Genomic DNA, 19,827 nt, shown 5'->3' on the forward strand with positions numbered 1-19,827 from the left:
TTTTTGAGTGTTGTGAGGGATACTAAATCCCTTAAAAACAATGGGATAAATTACTGTACTTTTCACGTCAGTTTTACAATTTTTTTAAACTAACATGACCACAGTGGGGCCCGATGTGTCCATCGCCTCTTCCCTTTTCTGAAAATTTCTATAATATATGTATATATGAGTAATGATAGACTTCATTATTGTATATTTCATTTGGGTAGATGATTGTCCATTAATTTTGGATTTTGAATACGCATCCATAGTGGATGGATTGCTCGTAACTTGCTTATGCTTTGAAACCTGAACATGAAAGTTTAAGAACCTATTGTATGTGAAGTATATATGAAATTTCTTAAATTACATTGATCATAATTGATATTCTTCAAACATTGCAGCTAGAAAAATACCCACTTATCAGAAATAGCCCTAAGTATTGCTTTGGCTTCAACCTTAACGTTGATGATAAGCCTTGAGTTTAATAGTGAGCTTTTAAAAAAGTCAAGTATCATCGCCAACTTCAGATATTCCGATTTATGAAAATTCTCCTAAAAAATCTCAAAGAGTTGATGTCAATGAATTTGATAATAATTTATTGGAGCATAATCTTGTATTGCATCCTCATATAGGAGATTATGATGTTAATCGACCGAGATGAAATCCAACGAACTTACATTAAACAATGGTTTGAATTTACATCCATCTAGGCCCAAATCTAACAATTACAAAAAAGGGTAATGCGTCTTGTTGATGTAAGGATCATTTATATTATTGGCCTCGTGCAAAAGAAGGGAAAGGTCATCAAAAGGGCAAAAGAAGGGAAAGGTCATCAGAAGGCCGTCGGTCTCCAACATCCAAATCAGTCTAAAACCCTAGCTAAGATGGTAAAGCTAGCAAAAAGGAGTAAGAGAATCCAACTAGATGTGGTAGAAATTGAGAGATATATAGAAGAGCCCCTAAAACCCTAGGCCACAAAGGAGATCGCATGTGGCGTATCACATAGAAAAGGGAGTGCACCCTGCAGTTAGTCTTAGGCCTGGTTTCGACATAGCCATACGTGCATCTTTTTAATCCTCCTTGAGATTTCTTAGCAGTTGGGCCTTAGAGTGTTGGCATGACTTAGCCATACGTGCATCTTTTTCAATCGCTCGCTTTCCCTCAAAAAAGTCAATTTGTTGGCATGACTCATGAGTAACAGAGCAAGCATGCCCACACTACTACTAAAAACCAGCCGGATTATGAGATGTAAAAATTAAAAACTGTAAATTTATTAATTGTTAATAAAAATTGACATAATGAAGCCCACATAGGCTTAATCAATAAATGTTTTCCCTTTAATTCCTTTATCTCACAAAGCTGACATTTATGTTAGCTTGGGAGAGATGCGACGGCGTATTTTCAGGTAGCCAAACTTTCCAGCACCTGGTGATGAGCCTTCAAAAACAAATGGCAAATAGCCTGTAGCGCTTTTGTATCTCTGCTGAATCTGGATAATCAAACAACATAAAAGCTCATAATTTCAGTTCGATCTATTGAGATTAATAAATAACAGCTTACCACTAAATCACCAAATAATTGGCAGTAATGTATCCAGTTATGAACAACATTTGAGAAAGCCATGCAAACAGTTGGAGAAGAATAATTCACTCTCAATTAAAAGGCCAGCGGCAAGTAAAGACACATGCTATGCGTGAGAACTTTTCAGCCCACAAGCTGTAGATTGATATACACGGAGGGCATCTTAACTGACCTCAAGGGTGAGACTAGGAAGTTGATAGGAGGGAGTGTTATAATATTAATTAAATTATTAAATTCACAATTTGCTATTGGCTTAAACTTTTATGGTAACTAGTGATTTAGTATAGTATCAGAGCAGATGTCCTGAGTTCGAACAGTGACTCCACACTTTAAATATTTCATTTGTTGGGTCTCACTTGTTGAGAAAGTATATGTACCGAAAATACTAAAATATTAATAAATGTTTGAGCTCACACATAAGGGTAAGTGTTACAATATTAAAGCTTTTCATACGTATGGAATAGTGTAGAAATATTAATTAAATGATTAAATTTATCATTTCTTATTAATTCAAGTCTTTTGGATAGCTATGATTTAATGGGGAGAGATGGTCTGAGTTGAAGACGTACACTGGCTGATTTTTAAGGGGGAAAAAAAAAGGACAGGTCTTCTAATGCTCTAATGTGTCAAAGTAAAAGATAAGCTTCTTTTTTTTCCTGGAAAAAGAAACAAAATTACCTCAATAATTTGTTGGCTGCTTCGTAGGCAGTTCCTTCCAATCACACCAACAGTTCCACCGGAACCTCCACCTGTGATTTTGGCTCCATATAGAGTCCCATCTTCGGATTTAGATAATTTACTATGCTGAATTTCCTGTACTAACTGTACAAGCCTATCTGTCCCATCGGTGCCAAGTCCACAAGCATTGTAGCTGTAGTGGCACTGCAAAAGACGGTCAAACGTGAAAATTTATTTTATTCCACACATAGGAATAAAAAAATCATCAACATGACAATCATAACTCCAGAATTTTGCTTGGTTTTCTAAGATACTCAATAAATGCATACAAAATAAGATCATGGCATGTTCATCAAATGCAGAATATCGTCCATTTGAGACATGATGGGAAAACATGCTTCATTTAAAAACCATAATGACAAATGTCATTATATATGTATCTGGTCTTTGGATAGAATGAAGACAGGGTGGCACCCTCCAAACATGGACCCCACAACTCACCTTACATAGTTCCGTTCAACTTTCATGAACCAGATTGCCTTTTAGTAGGTTGAACCTATTTCCATAATGGATGGGTTGGCCACGTTAGCTAATCAACCCACCAATTGCAACTTAGGCCAATAGATTATAAAGCAATTTTAGATTTTCACAAATGTATTATAAATGTGTGTGTGTGTGTGTCCTTTTTAAATATTTACTAATGATATTTTGGTTTTTACTAATGATGAACAAATGGCTGGACTAGGCATATAGGAGCTTCAAATTTGTTGAGGGCATGGAACCAGTGAACATGTCCCGCCCAACCCCACCTTGTATTGATACATTTTTCTTTTTCATAAGTAATCAGTAATTTTATCATTCTTTCTCAGAAGTAATCAGGAATTTTATCAATGATGGGAATTTTCCTCGGGCAAATGGGGTATCACAATTCGATATATGAAGGCTACAACTTATATCATCATTTCTTGTTGTAAAATTAAAAAGCTGAATCCATGAGCTTGGACCTATTTTCGGCACTCAAATTGCCAGCACTTCCAGTGGTCAACCTAATATGTAGGATAATAATTGAGTATCCTATTGTAATTTATATAAAGTTCAAATTTTAAGGATTACAAAGTCAGACCTTGAAAGAACAGTCGACCTAATATGGTAAGTATTGTTCGTCACTTATCATAAGCATACTCACCCAACCAATCAATTTAAGATTAAGTTTAATTGGATGTCTATTTGTTAGTTCCTTGTTCATTTCACATAAAAGTCCTCATATCCATCAATAAAACACTCATTCGTACAACAAATAGAAGGGACTAAGTTTTATGGGTATCATGCTCATTTAACAATGTATTTAGAGTGGAGTTCGCCAACCAAGATCACCTAACAATGTATCAAAACCAGAAAATTGGATATACCTGATACAATAGTTCTCCAAGAGACATAAGTTGCTCATCTGAAGGTGCAGATGTTAGAAGTGCTTTGAAGGCCTGTAAGTTGAGTAATTAAGGGAAGCAACTCAGCTGATGTGTAATAATGGTGATCAAATCTAAATAATACAAGGTATCTGCTGCATATTATCTCTTTAGTCTTTTGTATGCCTTGAAGTAATAAAGTCCATAAAATATTCCCAAAAAAATAGAAAAAAGAAACCATCGGTGGAAATGTAAAGCAATAATATCATGTATGAACTACAGTTATATAAAGATAGTTATATGAGTCCGGGTTATCAATACTTATAATAGCACATATGAGACTAACCAGCACCAAGAAAGCACCTCTAGGGCTGTGGCGATTCTGCTTAGGCAAGATAGTGACTTGATATATTAACCACCATTCAAGTGGAGATGGCTCTTCAGTTAGACTATCCCCTATCTAGTTTCAAATAAAGTATTCTCATGTTCTAGTAAAGTTAATTTCAGTGATGAATTTTTCACCTTATAAAGATAAATAAAGAAAAGGAGACCAAAAGAAGCATTTAGAGAAGAATGGAAAGAAACAAAATTTGATTTAACATATAAAAATCTAACAATTGATTATTATAATAAATCCAACTTCAAAGCAACATAAGCTTAATATTGATCAATAAAGTACATTGACCAACACATTCTCACATATACAAAGGAGCATTAACAATTGGATCCCCTATGCATATAATATACATAGGATCCAATAACCTAATCTTCATAATGCCCCAACACTCGCACCAAAGTGGGAGTGGAAACTGATCTCTCAATGTGTATGTGTGCGCAAGCACGCATATGTGTGCAAGATTTGAACCTTAGGTCTGCCCTACTACTTTAACCTCTACACTTGATCTTAGCCAAAAGGCTGAGAAAGGTATAGAGTAATTACCCTCTAAATTGGAAACCAATTACAATAATGTGTATGAAAATAAGTATGATCGGATTAATCACAAAACTCTTCTTTGGATTCACATCGCCAAAGTCTCTAATTTAAAGTGTCCTTTCCATGAAGCAACATCTAATTAATCCATTATTGATATTTGTGATGCAAATTCAGTTTTCTAACTATCAATCAAACAGTTAAAAACATTTCCTAACCTTGACACGGAAATTTTCATATATAGGATGTTTAGCAGGTGCTCCCACTCCATAAATACGCTTATGATCAATTACTGTGACGGAATCATTGTGATCGGCATATTTCTCCAGAAACATCTCACCAAGCATGGACTCAGGAAGCATCTTAGCATAAAGAGCCTCATATCTGTAATGTAAGTTACAAAAGGATGAGAACTCATATTAACTTTACAATTGGAGAACCAAACTGATCTCACTTAAAATTGAATCATCTTGCAACCAGCCATAATTTTGACACAGTAATATAATCTAGGGGGGGGGGGGGGGGGGGGAGAGGGTACAAGAATAGATTACTAATCCACAACATCAGAATTTGATAATTTATTTGATCTCTCTCTAAGATTGAAAAAAAAAAAAAAAACAAAACAAAAGAAGTCATTTAGAATATCTCTAGAAGGAAAGTTTTGTAAAGGACCATACCTATGAGGTGACAGGTTACATAAGTAATCTAGTGAAGCTTCACCTTGAAGTAGTTCAACACCATCATCTTCCAATTCATCAAGGTTTGCCCCATTGGCACTTGGTAATGATGGAGACAACATAGAAGATGCAATAGACTTTATCATCTTGCGACCCATAAAGGCACCAATTCTAACGGATCCATAGTCTGCACCACCAATACTGCCATAAAAATACCAGAAGACTTGGAATTCAAAAACTTTCAAACAAAACGAGATAAAGGCGAGTAATCAATGATGGTGATAGTAATAACTCTCGAGGCTTAATAGAAGAGCAGAATTTAAAAAACTGGTTGAACAGCTATTGCGCCAAGATAAAGGGGAATTAAGAAGTTAAATACATTTGATATATTACATAAACATCAAGATAGAATAAATATGTGGATACCAGATGAAAGGTTTATAAGAATGATCCATAATCTGAGAATGAAAGAAGATTATAAAGCTTGGATCTTATAATGAATATGCAGATACTGTGCTACTATTTTAAGATATACATAGGATCCAATAACCTAATCTTCATAATGCCTCAACACTCGCACCATGGTTGAGAGAAAGGGTGCGTTTAGGATTGCGATTTCGCAAGAATAATCTACGTTTTTAAAAGATATCACAAAACGTAAGGTGTTTGGCATTGCGATTTAAAAAGCACTTAATCTAAAATAGGAAAAAAATCTACAATTTCTTTAAGCAGGTTAGGGGGTGCTTATTTAAAAAAGCGCAAATTTAAACTAAAATCATAATTTCGCATAACAAATATTTGATAAAAAAAGTACTTTGTAACATGTTTTACCAAATACCTTTGTAATTTTAAAAAGTAGCGATTTTAAAAATGTAATTTTTAAAAACGAAATTTTAAAAATCACATTTATTGAAACCACAATCCCAAACGGACCCGAAACATGCAAGCTCAACTCAGCTAACTCATCCATGAAAATTAGGCAAAACGACAAGATAAAACAATGTCAATTATGGCAACAGGCAAACAAATATCAGAATAATGGCAATAAAGCATATTAATAGACCTGTTACCTGTGCCTTATTCCTGAATCAATTCCCCAAAACCGGATATGGCTAGGAATTTCTACTAGCCCAACTATCTCAGCAGGCTGCACAAATTCAAGTTGGACATTATTTTTTTGATCTGTAAAACAAACACTGCAGAGTTGTTTTCTCCAGAACTAATGGCGCTTACCTGGCACACCATTGCCAGAAGTTTGTTGGCTTCACCACATGCTGCAGTCATCTGGTCCATCACACCACATGGAGCTCCAACAATGTGATTCTCCACCTAATAAACAAAATGAAACAATAAATGAAGTAGCATAATATGCACAAGGTATAAAAAAAATGAAACATACTAGGATGAAGCAAAGAATAAATCAGAAGGTTATGCTGAAAAGCCAAACCTTTTGGCAGAGCAAAGCAAGATCTCTTGGACTAATGTTTAATCCTGCAAAGTATAGATGAAGATTTTAAGTTGATTGCTTCTCCAGCTGCTTCTCGAAGATAGAATAAGAATGAGTAGCAGCTTTTTTTCATAGAAAAATGGAGGGGAGAAAAACAAGAAATTATGTACAATATTTACACTAGCATAATTCATAAACTGTCATGTTTCAAGTCTGAAGCTGCAATAGAATACAGAGAAATCCCCGTCATATATTTGCCAGAAGTATTGTCAGGAAGAATCACATATTAAGCATTTCCATAGAATAGAACTTAATATTGGTTTCAGATATCTAGCACTTAAAATAGAATTTCAAGGTCAAATAGGCCTCTTTCCTCTGATTCATGACTCCAGAAGGAGAATTTTAACAAATGTCATGCTCAGCAATGACAGTTAGGTCCAGTTTTCAGCAAGTTCCCTTACGCAGTCACGTGGTTATGATGTTAAACTTCTGGCTGTGATCACTAGAAAATGAGTTTCATTCTTGTTGCATCTCAAAGATACTCTTGGGAAAGTATGTGAGAAAATTGGACAATTTTACAATTCTGGGCCCCATGATCTCTCTCTCTCACACACATGCACATGCATTATTATCCAGGGGGTTGTTCCTTTTGGATTTGGTCATAACCTTTAGCATTTTTTGCATTGAGTAGCACCAAAACTATTATAAGAGCTCCCTGATTTTATTGGTGATTTTAGTATAATTATTGCTACGAGAGTCAGTGAAGTCAACCTGTTGAGGCGGCTTGTTTTTGTACACCACCTAGGCACTCAAAAAAAAGAAAAAGGAAAAAGGTAAGCTTCTGCTAGCCTTCTTGGGTTCAAAGACTTGAATGCTCCAGATATTAGTTGTCCACAATCGGACGGGGGTTGTTGAGACATCTTAATTATGGAGTAAGATTTTATTTATCTGCATAACTAGATCTAGTCCTGATGTAGCCTACATCTAGCTTGATGTATTCATTGTCCTCTATTCTTACATGTAGTTGTGTACCACCCACCTACAAGAAAAATGCATGCAGCTAAAGAAACAGGTTACTAACCCCCCCTCCTCCCTCCCTGAGAGAAGCAAAATTCTCGGACCACTGATGAAAAGAACTTAAGAAATTGAGTCTTAGACAGTGTTCTAAGTCTGATATATTTAAATAATAAAATTACCAAGAGCTGCAGCTATGGCAGACATGCTAGCAACTTCCACAGAGGCAGAAGAAGATACACCTTTACCTTCAGGGACTGCAGAAGAAACCTGTATGTTTGTAATATTGGGAGATTAATGATGGCCTGTATATGTACTTTTGAAGATGATAAAATGGAACACGATTAACTCACAACATTAGCCTCATATAAAAGAATATTTTAATAATCACAAAAAATTTAAGAAAAGAAATTGTGTCAATGTCATAATTTCTGGTGCAAGCATTAGTAGCAGTCTCACAGCCCCATAAATTAAAACATCATGAGAAACAGAGAAGTGATAACACAATAGAGAGAATAAAGAAGTATACATTAGAGCAGCACAATCGTGCAGAGAGTAGCATTTTAGAACTAAGCATGATACCAGACTCAAATGAATCTTAATAAATAAAATAAAATAAAAAAAGCAAAGTAATTTCATTGATAGCCTAAGATAGGGAGCAACTTATACCAGCATACTGATACTATCCTCAAAGTGTACACCCAATTCTGTCATTAAAACCAGAATCACCCCCGCAACATATGCTGCCCACCTAAACCAGGAACCATATAAGTTGCCTGTTATGATATAATTACAGACAATCAAATTACGAAAAGTGACCTACTTTTGGGATGGATCTCGAGCGAAGTACTTCCTTGCCTTTTCATATGACATTGGCTGCTCTCCATCAAAAAAGTCAGATAAATCCATGTCAAAGGTTGGGCCACGATTGCTCAATTCTGAACCATATGATACCTGATTTGGCCAAAATGTGGACACAACAAAGATATTAATAAAATAAAGTAAATAAATAATTCAATATGAAGTTTTCTTTCTTCTGAGAATGAAAGGTATGCCATGGGCTCCAAGCTGATTGTGACTAAATTTCAACCACTCAAATAGACAGATTATATCTACATTCTATTGAAAATAACAACCCCTCTTTAGTTATCAATAAAATAAATTAATAACAACCCTCTTCACAATCCAAGAGGAGAAGAAAAATCAACCATTTCTATAGATGAAAAGACTTCAAAAGAAAAACAATAAAATGTAGTGTCCACTCAAATGCTCATACATACTATTTCCAGGACAGGTGTTGATCCTTGTCCTTTGGCTTGCTGCCGAGCCAGGGTATGTTGCCAAAGTCTATGTTTACTTGGATGATTCCTTTGCACGGCAACATGGCAGGCTTCTCTTATTGGCATCTGCAAGCGAGCAGATAAAAGAAAATGAAAAAAGAAAAAATGGGGGTGGAAGGGAAGAAAATGTAAGCAATCATATAATTGAAGAAACTTTAAAGGAGAAGAAAATAATACCAGCTCTATGACTAGACAAACTTCTTGAAGGAATTATTGAAGGAATTTACTTAATACAAAAGGATGGAGTTTCTAGAAAATTTTCTACATCTATATCAGGTGCTATGTAGTGACTACTTGGGACTCAAAAACAAATTGTTATTGAGAACAAACTAACTTTCAGAGAAAATATGATTTATTTCAAATAGAGATCATATAAATGAATAAGCTGATAAAATTAATGTTGGGAAGCCACTCTAAGACCTGAAGTTATTAATTTTTAGTGAATAACACCGGATTTTGATAGTGCATATGCACCCCCAGCACAAAGTAGCATGAATGCTATAACCAACTATTCAGAGAAGAAATGGGTGGACTACTTGAAAGATGATTAATCCTACCCAAAAAAAACTATATTTGTACTTATCGTCATCCAATAGAGCTTTCCCCTATAAACTCGATAGGTATCTAGAGTTAAAAAACACTCAAAATTTAATATTCAACATCATCCATGTATATATATGGTCAACATCCTCTTCGGTCTCCGTAATGGAAAATTGATCTACGATAGCGAAAAGGTCCAGTTGTTTGTGCTAGTCATTACCATCATTAAGAAATTGTTTATCAATATTCCAAATTCCTAATGTGATCTTAAGAAAGAAACAGTTGCTAACATCATAGTTCATGTTGCTATTTGCTCTTTTCAGGCTTCTCATTCATTATCTTCCCACTTCTTGCATCTCTAGTGCTTACCTTGACAAAGAATAGAGGAGTTCATTATGATCTAATTTGATTTGCAACATTGGCAACTCCCTCAGCTCTGAATTCATAACATGAATGAAACAATTTTGAAGTACATGGTTACTAACTTCTTTCCCTTCCTTTCCTTCTTCTCAAACAAACTAATGGTCAAAATCTAATTATAGCAAGTATCATTTGGTCTAGAATAATTTAAGCAAGCAAATTAATGGTTAGTAAATATGCAACAAAAATAGTTTGAGATAAATACAGCTAAATCTTACTTCATAGAAAGATAAAATTTGAGGGAAAAGAAGGCACCAGATGGCAATAGTATGCATTAAAGGCAGAAAATAGGGGAACTAGCCTACTGAGAAATCTAACCTGCAAGACAAGACTTCCTGAATAGTCAGCAATCCCTCCCATCACGTCCAGCCTTCCAGGTGCTCTTGCCACAAAGATTTCTTCCTGTAACCAAAGTTGGGGGAAGCAAAATGAAATTATCAAAATGCCAAACAGCTTGAACACACACAAGCAGCTGCAAGTTTATCTAACTACCACAAAATTGAAAAGGATACAAGTGTCATCCAGTATCATGTCCAAAATTTATCTTACATGGTGGAAAATTAAGAATTATCTCACAGTTACAGTTTGAATTAAAAATGGGAGTGCTTCCTGAAGCGTAATCCAATTTTCATAACATTGGAATACCTCTGTCATTAAGTAGATCATCAAACATCAAATATGTCATTTATCAAACGCGTGCAGTTATGTCTTCAAACAAAGAAGCACCCATTTATAACAATTATCCAATTCAGGGTCTATCCAAACGCATGGAGAAGAAACTTTATCACTTGCTAAGCTACAAGATATGCTGTGTGAACACAAAAAATTACAGCAATAAATAATGTACATCTTGCGTCAAAATTCAACTATTTTTATCCCCCCAACAATATCATCCTCACCCACATATGCTACTGAGACAAATCAGTCTAGGCAGGAGAAGTGAAAAAAAAAAAAAAAAAATGATGGAACTTTAGCTCAAATAAGAAATACCTCCCAATTGAAAAGTCCAGCAGCAGCCTTTTGCTCCCGCATCTGGCGCTTCTCAGCATTCTTTTCAGTCTCATATACAGCATCTAGTTCAGCCAAGCTCTTTAAGAAACATATTGTATCGGGAAAACCTTGAGGGTCTCCATGAAGAATCTCAAAGTCTTCGGTGCTTCTAGATTACAAACAAAAATGTAAGGATTTCAGCAAAGCAGGCAAGTCAACTCTATAAACAAACTAAAAACTATTAAAGGTAAGAGAAACTCACGAGCTCATTATGGAGCTGTTCTCAGTCTCTTGGTAAGTCGGTGATCCACTAGAAATACCAAGTTCATTTTCAGCAGTTGAATACCAGTCTGGGATGCTGATATCTCGTCCTGGAACTCTTTGTAGTTGATACCCAAGAATTATAGCATCACGCAATCTTCTTGCCCCACTAAGCTGTATTTCAGTAAGGTAAAATGGAATTAAAACCTGAGTGTTCTTTGCTCTTGGAAAATAAAATTGTTTCTAATACACTACTGTTTAGCATAAATGTGAGTCTTAACACACCCATGGTTTAGCCTTCCAGCTATGGACACCTTTTAGCATTACACGGGTTGAAGTTTTCAGATAATGGATTGATATATTCTATTTGTTTTAAACCTATGTTTCTTTGAAATGTCACATGGTTTAATCATGGGTAGTGAAAATTTCATCAAGAGAATTCTTCATCAAATTTCTTTACATCGCGCACACACACATGTACGTAAATGCATATGTATACATTATACATGCATGTGTATGATGTATACATATGTACATATGTATGTATGCATTATACATGCATGTGTATGATATATACATATATACATATGTATATATCAAACACATGCATGTATAATGCTAATGTATACATATGCATTTACGTACATATGTATGTATAAGAACAATCTATCTTCAGATTTGATCAGATATTCCTCTATTTCATATTGACTAATAGGATATCTGGTTTTTCATGCACTAATTATACCCATAAAAGTAAAAAAAATAAATAAATAGAAAACTTAACAGACTTTGGAGGGCTATTTGTCCAGAAGTTTATATATAAATATTTTGATAAAAAAATTTTGTTAAGTGGATCAGACCAGATCACACACATGACAGTAATGAAAGAGAAACCGACACCTGCCCAATCATAATGAGAAAAAAGAATAATGCACCTAAAAAATTAATGAAATTGTCATTTATCTCAAAGGCTTAAACTGATAGGAAATGGTAAATTTAATCATTTAATTAATACTTTAACACTCTCCCTCACATGTGAAATTCAAACTTCTCAATAAGTGAAGCCCAACACGTGAAATATTGAACTGAAATGGGAAGTAAACTGTGAAGTCAGGATTTGAACTTATGACTTCTATTCTAATACTATGTTAAATTACCACGTATCCTAAAGGCTGAAACTAATAAGAAAAGATAAATTTAATCATTTAGTTAATACTTTGGCAAAATCCAGAAACCAAATAAAACATAAATATGACATCAAACATTCAATTACCTTGTCTGATGCATAGTTTTTCCCAGTAGCTGTCTCTTGCAGGATTTGAGCTGCTACCTATAATTGTAAAATGCATCAGGAAATCATTTGAAAGCAGTTAATATTAACTTAAATATGAAAGTAAACTCTGTGACATATTTAAAATGCATCAGGAAATCATTTGAAAGCAATTAATGTTAACTTAAATATGAAAGTAAGCTCTGTGACATATTGAAGAAGCCATTGCAACTCAAGGTCAAGGAATAATTAGAAAACAAGGTAGTATTTTCTTGTTTAGAACCCTACCCACTAGCAATGAAATTTGAAAACTTTTTCTAAAGAGTTCAGGATTCAACACTTCCAGACCTGTTGAACTTCCTGAAGGTGGAAACCTAATTCAAAAGGGTCTGCATCACTGGTCCATTTTTGCAAACTTCTCCTTTTTGTAAAGTCTAGGTTTTTCTATACATATCCAGTATGGGTTAGTTAACCCTTTCGCATTCAACTGTTTAATTAGTTTAAAGTTAGTTTATTTTCTTCTCTCTCTTTTTACATTGGTAAGATACACAACTGAGGGTTTTGAACTCCTGACCAACCCTCCATGCTATTCTTACAGAGGAGGAGATGCCATCTAAGCTAGAGCTCCTTGTCCCAAAACAATCTTAAGTTTTAAGTTAAGAAATTCCAAATGCACATCCCCTCTGGCCAAATATTCCCTTAAAACACTTAGTCCTCATGTATTTCGATTAGTTGCTCCCACCAATGTATCAAAGACAATTGTCATAAATATACTTGTGGACTAAGATATCTATTGAAATGTCACATACAAAGACAGTTCCAAAGTTCCTTATAGCTTTGAGACTTTTTTTATTTTTTTTATTTTTTTATTGATGCAATTCTAAGTATGATTGACAACATAAATGCAATTCATATCCATGTCATCGAAGATTTTAGTCTTTAAGTAATTCTTGTAATCATATAGTTATGCTAAAAACTATCATTATATTCTGTGACTTTTTAATACGTAAGTTTTCTTTTTCAATGGATGTATATGGAAATAACTTTGGATACAATTTGATACTCTGTATTTTTTGACTAATCATCTAAACAAAAGATACACTTAACCAAGTTATCCTGGAAAGCACTTACAAAAAATAAAAAAGTTATCCTGGAAAGCATTTTGAATAATATTGTATTCAACTATGCACAATTTAGGGATTTAATATTTTCAACATAGTCAATCTATTAGTCAAACATAGTAAATGTGGAGAAGTGCCAAGTCCATATACCAATTTAAGTAAAACTTTTAAATTAAGAATAATTAGTTAATATGTTGATATGTAGGTTACATTAAAATGTGTTTCATCTTCTATCTCAATTTCTAGGATAAGTCATTTTTTAAAAAAGTTCCAAGAACAAAATGGGAATTAGGAGAAGATACATGTGAAAACAAGAAATAATAAAATTAATCATTATCAAGGAAAGTGATTATTGGTTATATTAAAAAAACAAGTAGGTTCAACCTCTAATTGAAACAGAAGTAATGTTCGGAGGACAAGAGTCCTCACAACCACACTACCACATCATTTAGTAAGAGAATGTTCATGATAGGTTTAAGTACAAATAGCATTTTCTTGATCAAGTAAATGAGATGCTTCTTTAGGGGAATCATATTTGGAATACCTATGATCCAAGGAGGTAATAGCGTATTGAAATTTCATATAAAAATATCTACATTATCATGGTACTTTTAATATAATTTGTTCATCACTATTTTTTTATTTTTCAAATTCTGGCATTTCCTTAACTCTAATAGTGAATTTCCATATATTTTGCTTGAAATCACTAAACAATGCTCAAAAAACAATTTAACAATCACAAATACGACTTTGAAGGCCTTTAGGTATCAGTAAATTTGATAGTAAAGATAACAAACTTTAACCGTGTAAATACTTTGTAATTTCTACACCCACAACAACAAAGACAACTAATTCTTAGCTTTTTGATAAAGACAATTCATCTTTGACATAAAATTACAATCATATCTTCTCTGTTCATTAAAAGTTTTAGTCCCTTCACCAACATTGGGTAATGGCCTTCACTTGCAGCATAAAGGTTACAGCAAAGAAGAGAATAAGGGTGTCATTACATGTTTATCTTCATGTCTGTGGCAATTAGTATGTTCATCCATGTTCATTAAACATTGCTGTTAATCAACTTTCAGGTGATTATTATTATTTTTTTTTTATCAAAACTCAATTAGATTTGGATTCCGCAAACTCTTTTGGTCAAATGAAATCCATAACTAGAAGGTGCTTAAGAAGTGCTCGAAGAGAAACTTAATAGAACTAAATTAGTCCTATTTGAACTCCTGTACTAAAAAGGAATCATTAGACTTGAGCAAAGAAAAGTTTACCTCACCACCATTGATGCCTCCCTGATAGCATGGTTTCAAACTAATTGCACGTTCAAGGTAAGGTTTCCAGTGACCAGTGAGTAAATCCCTCCTAACCATCTCAACACCGCCTTGATAATACTGTTTAAAAAAATAATAATATCTCCACAAGTATTAGATTCTTGATAAGCATTTCCTGAAAGAGATGAAGAGACAAAACAGGAGCATAAAGAATGAAGAAGACAAAAGATAATGATAATGAAATAAAAGTAAGCAATTAAACCTCAAGCATATTTCTCAAAAACGGCTCTTCATTGAAATAATCTCTGCGTACAAAGACAAATGGTAACTTGAATGCAAGAGCCTCACTGACAGTTCCATATCCAATTTTTCCTGAAACAGTGTAGGTTATGTATATTTATATCTAGTTGTTGTTTGAGACCAGCTAACAGCAAAAATTTAATACTGACCCAGCATGCAGTCAGATGCGGCAATAAGATCAGGTGTATACGCATCTTTTGCAAGCTTTATAAAATTTTGTGGAAGCTCCTGGGTGTCAGAAGAACCACAAACCTGAACAAAAGAACAATTAATTGCCATCACCAAAGCAAGCAAAATCATACAATTATGTCAATTATCAAAGAACATTTAAAACAGGGCTAGGATATAGAGTATATGCTACAAAAGATACCAGGCACAACCAACCAGAAGGCAAGTACTCCTCCTTCAGCTTCCAGCCAGCTGGCTGCAAACGAGAGACAGAAAATAAAGGTGCAACAAGAATTAGGTAAAGGAAGCAAAATTGTTGTAACTTAAAAAAGAAGTGGTAACATGCATCTAATGTTTGAGGCAAATATCATCATGCCCAAAACACATCCGTCATAGAGAACAGCAAAAAATTGATGTCATTATTGCACTTCTGCAAACCCCTGCAAACCCATTGACCAGAAGATGTGTTCCAGGGTATATCTCAGTCTAACAATTATTCAAACTTGCAGCATTTTGCCATCAATTTTCTTGATCAATGAAAACTATATGCAGCTACCTTTTGGCTAAATCAATACAACATTCATGCAACTAGAATTCACTGCTAATGTGCGACAGAGTTAAAGATCCTGACCATAAGGTTGTGCTATACCTTATGGTCTAGTTTAGCAATAACTAGTATAACAAAAGAAAAGTTTATCGAGGTGACAGATTAGGCAGCCACTGCAGCTGAACATCACAACCAATCACCTATCAAGGGAAAATAAATAAATATATAAAGAGCATGGAGAGAGAGAGAGGGAGAGAGAGAGTACACGAATAATCCATCAGGCCAAATTTGTAGTCACTAATCATTTAATGAAATCTTTCCAAATAAGATTAAAAAAAAAAAAAAAGGCATCCTAGTAACTATCCATGACAACTGCTCAATCAGTTACCTGTCCACCAAAGTTCAGGATAACTAGTTTCACATCATTACTGATTCCAAGCTCCTTCCTTACCTATACCAAGGAAACAAATTGAAAAATAATAATAATAATTATTATTATTATTATTATTAATTGAATAATGCAATGAGGAAATTTAGCAGTTCTGTGAGCCAAAACCTCCTTGCGGGATCTGTGTAACCTCCTCACAACGAGAGGTATGTCAATAACATCTCGAAAAGCAGGCACTGCAAGGCAAAACATACATTTTAAGACAAATTCATTAAAGGCCCCAGAAAAGTTTATCTAGTTGAGGAAGGTCAAATTGGACACAATGAAACCATTGTCTGGTGGTTATGCAATAACATACTTGGGCAATATCCTGGGAGGCGGATCAAGAACTCACAATGGGAATAATCCTCTGCTATCTGTTTCAATTTTCAAGAGACTGAACAAGTTTAGAAAAATAATAATAAGCACAGGAAACACCAAAAGGCAAAACTGAAAACTTCAAGAAATTAAAGACCAATATTATCACCTCATGTTTTGTATAGTCCCTTTGTTCCATAATAGATTAAGGTTTATAAATACATGCAATTTAATGAAACAAATACTTTTTCTTAAAAATTCCGTAGAGTAGCCGAACAAAGAGAGCTCAAATTTTTGAAAAAAAGAAAGTGATTTCATATTTGGAAAAAGGCAGGTTAAAATTTAAGGGTAATATAGGAAACTAAATAGAGAAATGCTTCCATTTTGAGAAACTTTAATCTATTTTAAGACAGCCAAAAAGGAAAACACATCATCTATTATGAGATAGAGGAAGTATATTTTACATTTTCCTCAATGGTGGAAGAGGTAACGATGTCAAGAAGCTAGAAACCTAGTAGTTGTCTAGAATTCTACTTATTTTTGGTATTAATAAGAAATTGCCACAATGGGGGGGAAGTGTGCCTTACATCCATGAAATTCCCTTCCTAGTTACTAAAATCAGAAGAAATTGACAATACGAACATATTAATACAAGACATGGACATCACGTTAATGATCTCATTTGAGTCTCACTTCATTCTACATTTGTGATTATGGAAAGAGAACAGGAATATTTAAGTTATAATATGCAAGAAACTAGTGTCAAAACAAATATCCTTGTGTTTTTATATAACTTTCCAGATGATTTTCATGGAAATTTGCCAACATTAGCCACCACTCAATATATTGTCCAAACTCAATACACCTAAAGCACATTATCATTAGAGATAATCTGATTAAAATCATTCAGCAACTCAGACAAGTTTTGCCTATGGTATTAGAAAGTATATCAAATCAAGTTTGGCCAAATAAAATCAAATTAAAGAAGATGCAATTGGCAATTGACAAGACTTCTTTCAATCGAAAAGAGAAACCTCGAGAATAAAATATTTGATATAAGAAAATTTAGGTCACCTGCCAAACTATCGAACGATGATGACTTCCAGCAGCCATCACATACTCCGCATAGATGAAGTCCCAGCTGCAAATGGTAGGAAAGATGAAGATGTAATAATGCTTGAGTGCTCAATTTGATGCATTCAGCAACTCAGACAAGTTTAGCGATGATAATTCATCATAAGTCATAACTTGAGAATAGAAACCATATTCTATTATATTTCTCTCTATAGTTTAGTTACTCACAGACAGTTTTCTATCACAAGATAGAGGCTTAGGTGAAGAGAAAGGCCAATTACGGTAGATTGAACATAGATTGGATAAGAAGGAGCACAAGAACTATGTGGAATACCAAATGTTTGAAGAGAACGAGATGGTGGGTTGGGTTCTTTAGACAATCCAATATGGGGATGGAGAAGTAAAAGAAAAATTATGATAGAAAAGAGAAACTAAGATTGGAAAGAGAGAATTCAAGCATCATTTTCGCAGTTTAATAAAAGATATCGATCAACACCATTAATGTACCTCATAAAAGCTAGATTTAGGCCACATAAAATACTCTAAAGCCCTTAAAAAGAGAAATTACAGAAGCACACAAAATAGAGGGAACAAAATGCTAGTGATATAACAAGTTACCTGAAGTTTGTGACACAAACAGAGCGAATTCCAGCATCAGCTGCTGCACGACAAGCAACTGGAACAACATCCGAGACCTGTTCTTAGATAAGCACAAAAAATTGCCAAAGACAGTCCATAATTAAAACAGCTGCCCCCCAAATTGATAGTTGCGTTGGGAATGGCCAATGTAATATGATTAAAATGTCTATAATTCAACAAAAATTAAGAGAAGCGTCTTAAGTACCACTAAATCAGCTTTAATGGAGTTCAGCCACTCCACTTCCGTTTCCAAAATAGAATCCCGAGGCACCACTGCTGTCTCGGAATACTGGAACACCCAGAATCAGAAAGAAAGGAAACAGAATTTGTAAGGTGACAAAGAAACCATCCTCTTTATATAGAAGTCAACATACAATCGAAAAAATATGAGGTGATACAATGTTAATAAATAAAGCACAATGACTTATCCATTAGCGTTGTTATGAGAAGATATTTGTATACCTTCTCCAAGGAGGCAAGACGATCCACTGTCAATGCATCTGCCTGAACCGCTCCACAATCCAACAGCACCTGAATTTACATCAATAAATAAAAGTTAATACACACCGAAAAAAATTTCCTTTTAACTTGACATACACTGTTGCATTTACGAAAATAGTTAGTTTGGCAGCTGGAGACAAATAGAGAAAAGCTGAAAGCAGGGAGAAAATGTTTACAAGTTACCTTCCGAATGAAGAGCCGGGGGGACAGTATCTCGGAGGTGAAAACAAAGTCCGGAGCACCGGTCACCACGTGCACATCATGCCCGGCTAGAATCAGGTGCCGCACAACCTACGCATATCACATCCATGATGATCCATTAAATAACTATATTGCTCGAGAAAACAAAAATGTTAACAAAAAAAAAAATATATATATATATATATATATCAAAATTCTTGACCGGATTCTTTCTGCAACTGTTCAAAAAAACAACAGAAATTTGTATAAAAATTCAATTAAAAGAATTCAAAATTATTTCTTGGAAACGCTACTACAATCAGAATTATATTTCCTGATATGCAACGGGAAAAAAATAAAAAAAATAAAAAATTCAAAACGAAAAAAATAAAATAAAATAAAAAAAATTGAAAAAGTCAACAAAACATATAAAAGAACAACAATCCGATCAAGAACAACAAATAAATTGGGAGTGTGTTTAGAACCAAAAAAGAGAAGAGAGAGATGAAATGTTGGATAGGTGAATGTAATTGATTTGGGAATGAGACCTCGACGACACGAGTGGCATGGCCGAAACCATGGCCAGTGATATAGTAAGCGAAGACCAGGTGATCTTTCGACGCCGACACTCCGTCACTCTCTTCGATTCTCATTCTCTCTCTCTCTCTCTCTCTCTCTCTGCTACCGATCACAATTCTTTTTCTCTCTATATAACAAACAATGAGACAGATGCTCCTA

General features: G+C 34.3%; 1 protein-coding gene across 1 annotated transcript; it reads right to left on the reverse strand.

Annotated features, from left to right (window-relative positions):
- Positions 1-1,229: 1,229 nt before the first annotated feature.
- Positions 1,230-19,827, reverse strand: LOC132189816 (L-arabinokinase). The gene is made up of 29 exons (XM_059604615.2): positions 19,638-19,827; positions 19,093-19,200; positions 18,871-18,939; positions 18,614-18,697; positions 18,388-18,464; positions 17,770-17,836; positions 16,697-16,754; positions 16,507-16,574; positions 16,339-16,401; positions 15,606-15,659; positions 15,385-15,487; positions 15,198-15,307; positions 14,936-15,055; positions 12,541-12,597; positions 11,269-11,441; positions 11,007-11,175; positions 10,335-10,418; positions 8,997-9,122; positions 8,540-8,670; positions 8,386-8,467; positions 7,899-7,986; positions 6,703-6,746; positions 6,489-6,584; positions 6,326-6,402; positions 5,256-5,456; positions 4,797-4,962; positions 3,651-3,722; positions 2,242-2,445; positions 1,230-1,471 (listed from the first exon to the last, which is right to left on the reverse strand). The coding sequence occupies exons 1-29, from the start codon at positions 19,740-19,742 to the stop codon at positions 1,349-1,351; spliced, it is 2,979 nt and encodes a 992-aa protein (XP_059460598.2). The 5' UTR covers positions 19,743-19,827; the 3' UTR covers positions 1,230-1,348.

The sequence above is a fragment of the Corylus avellana genome, chromosome 9, assembly GCF_965113065.1.
Source record: "Corylus avellana chromosome 9, dhCorAvel1.hap1.2, whole genome shotgun sequence".
NCBI classification, from domain to species: Eukaryota; Viridiplantae; Streptophyta; class Magnoliopsida; order Fagales; family Betulaceae; genus Corylus; species Corylus avellana.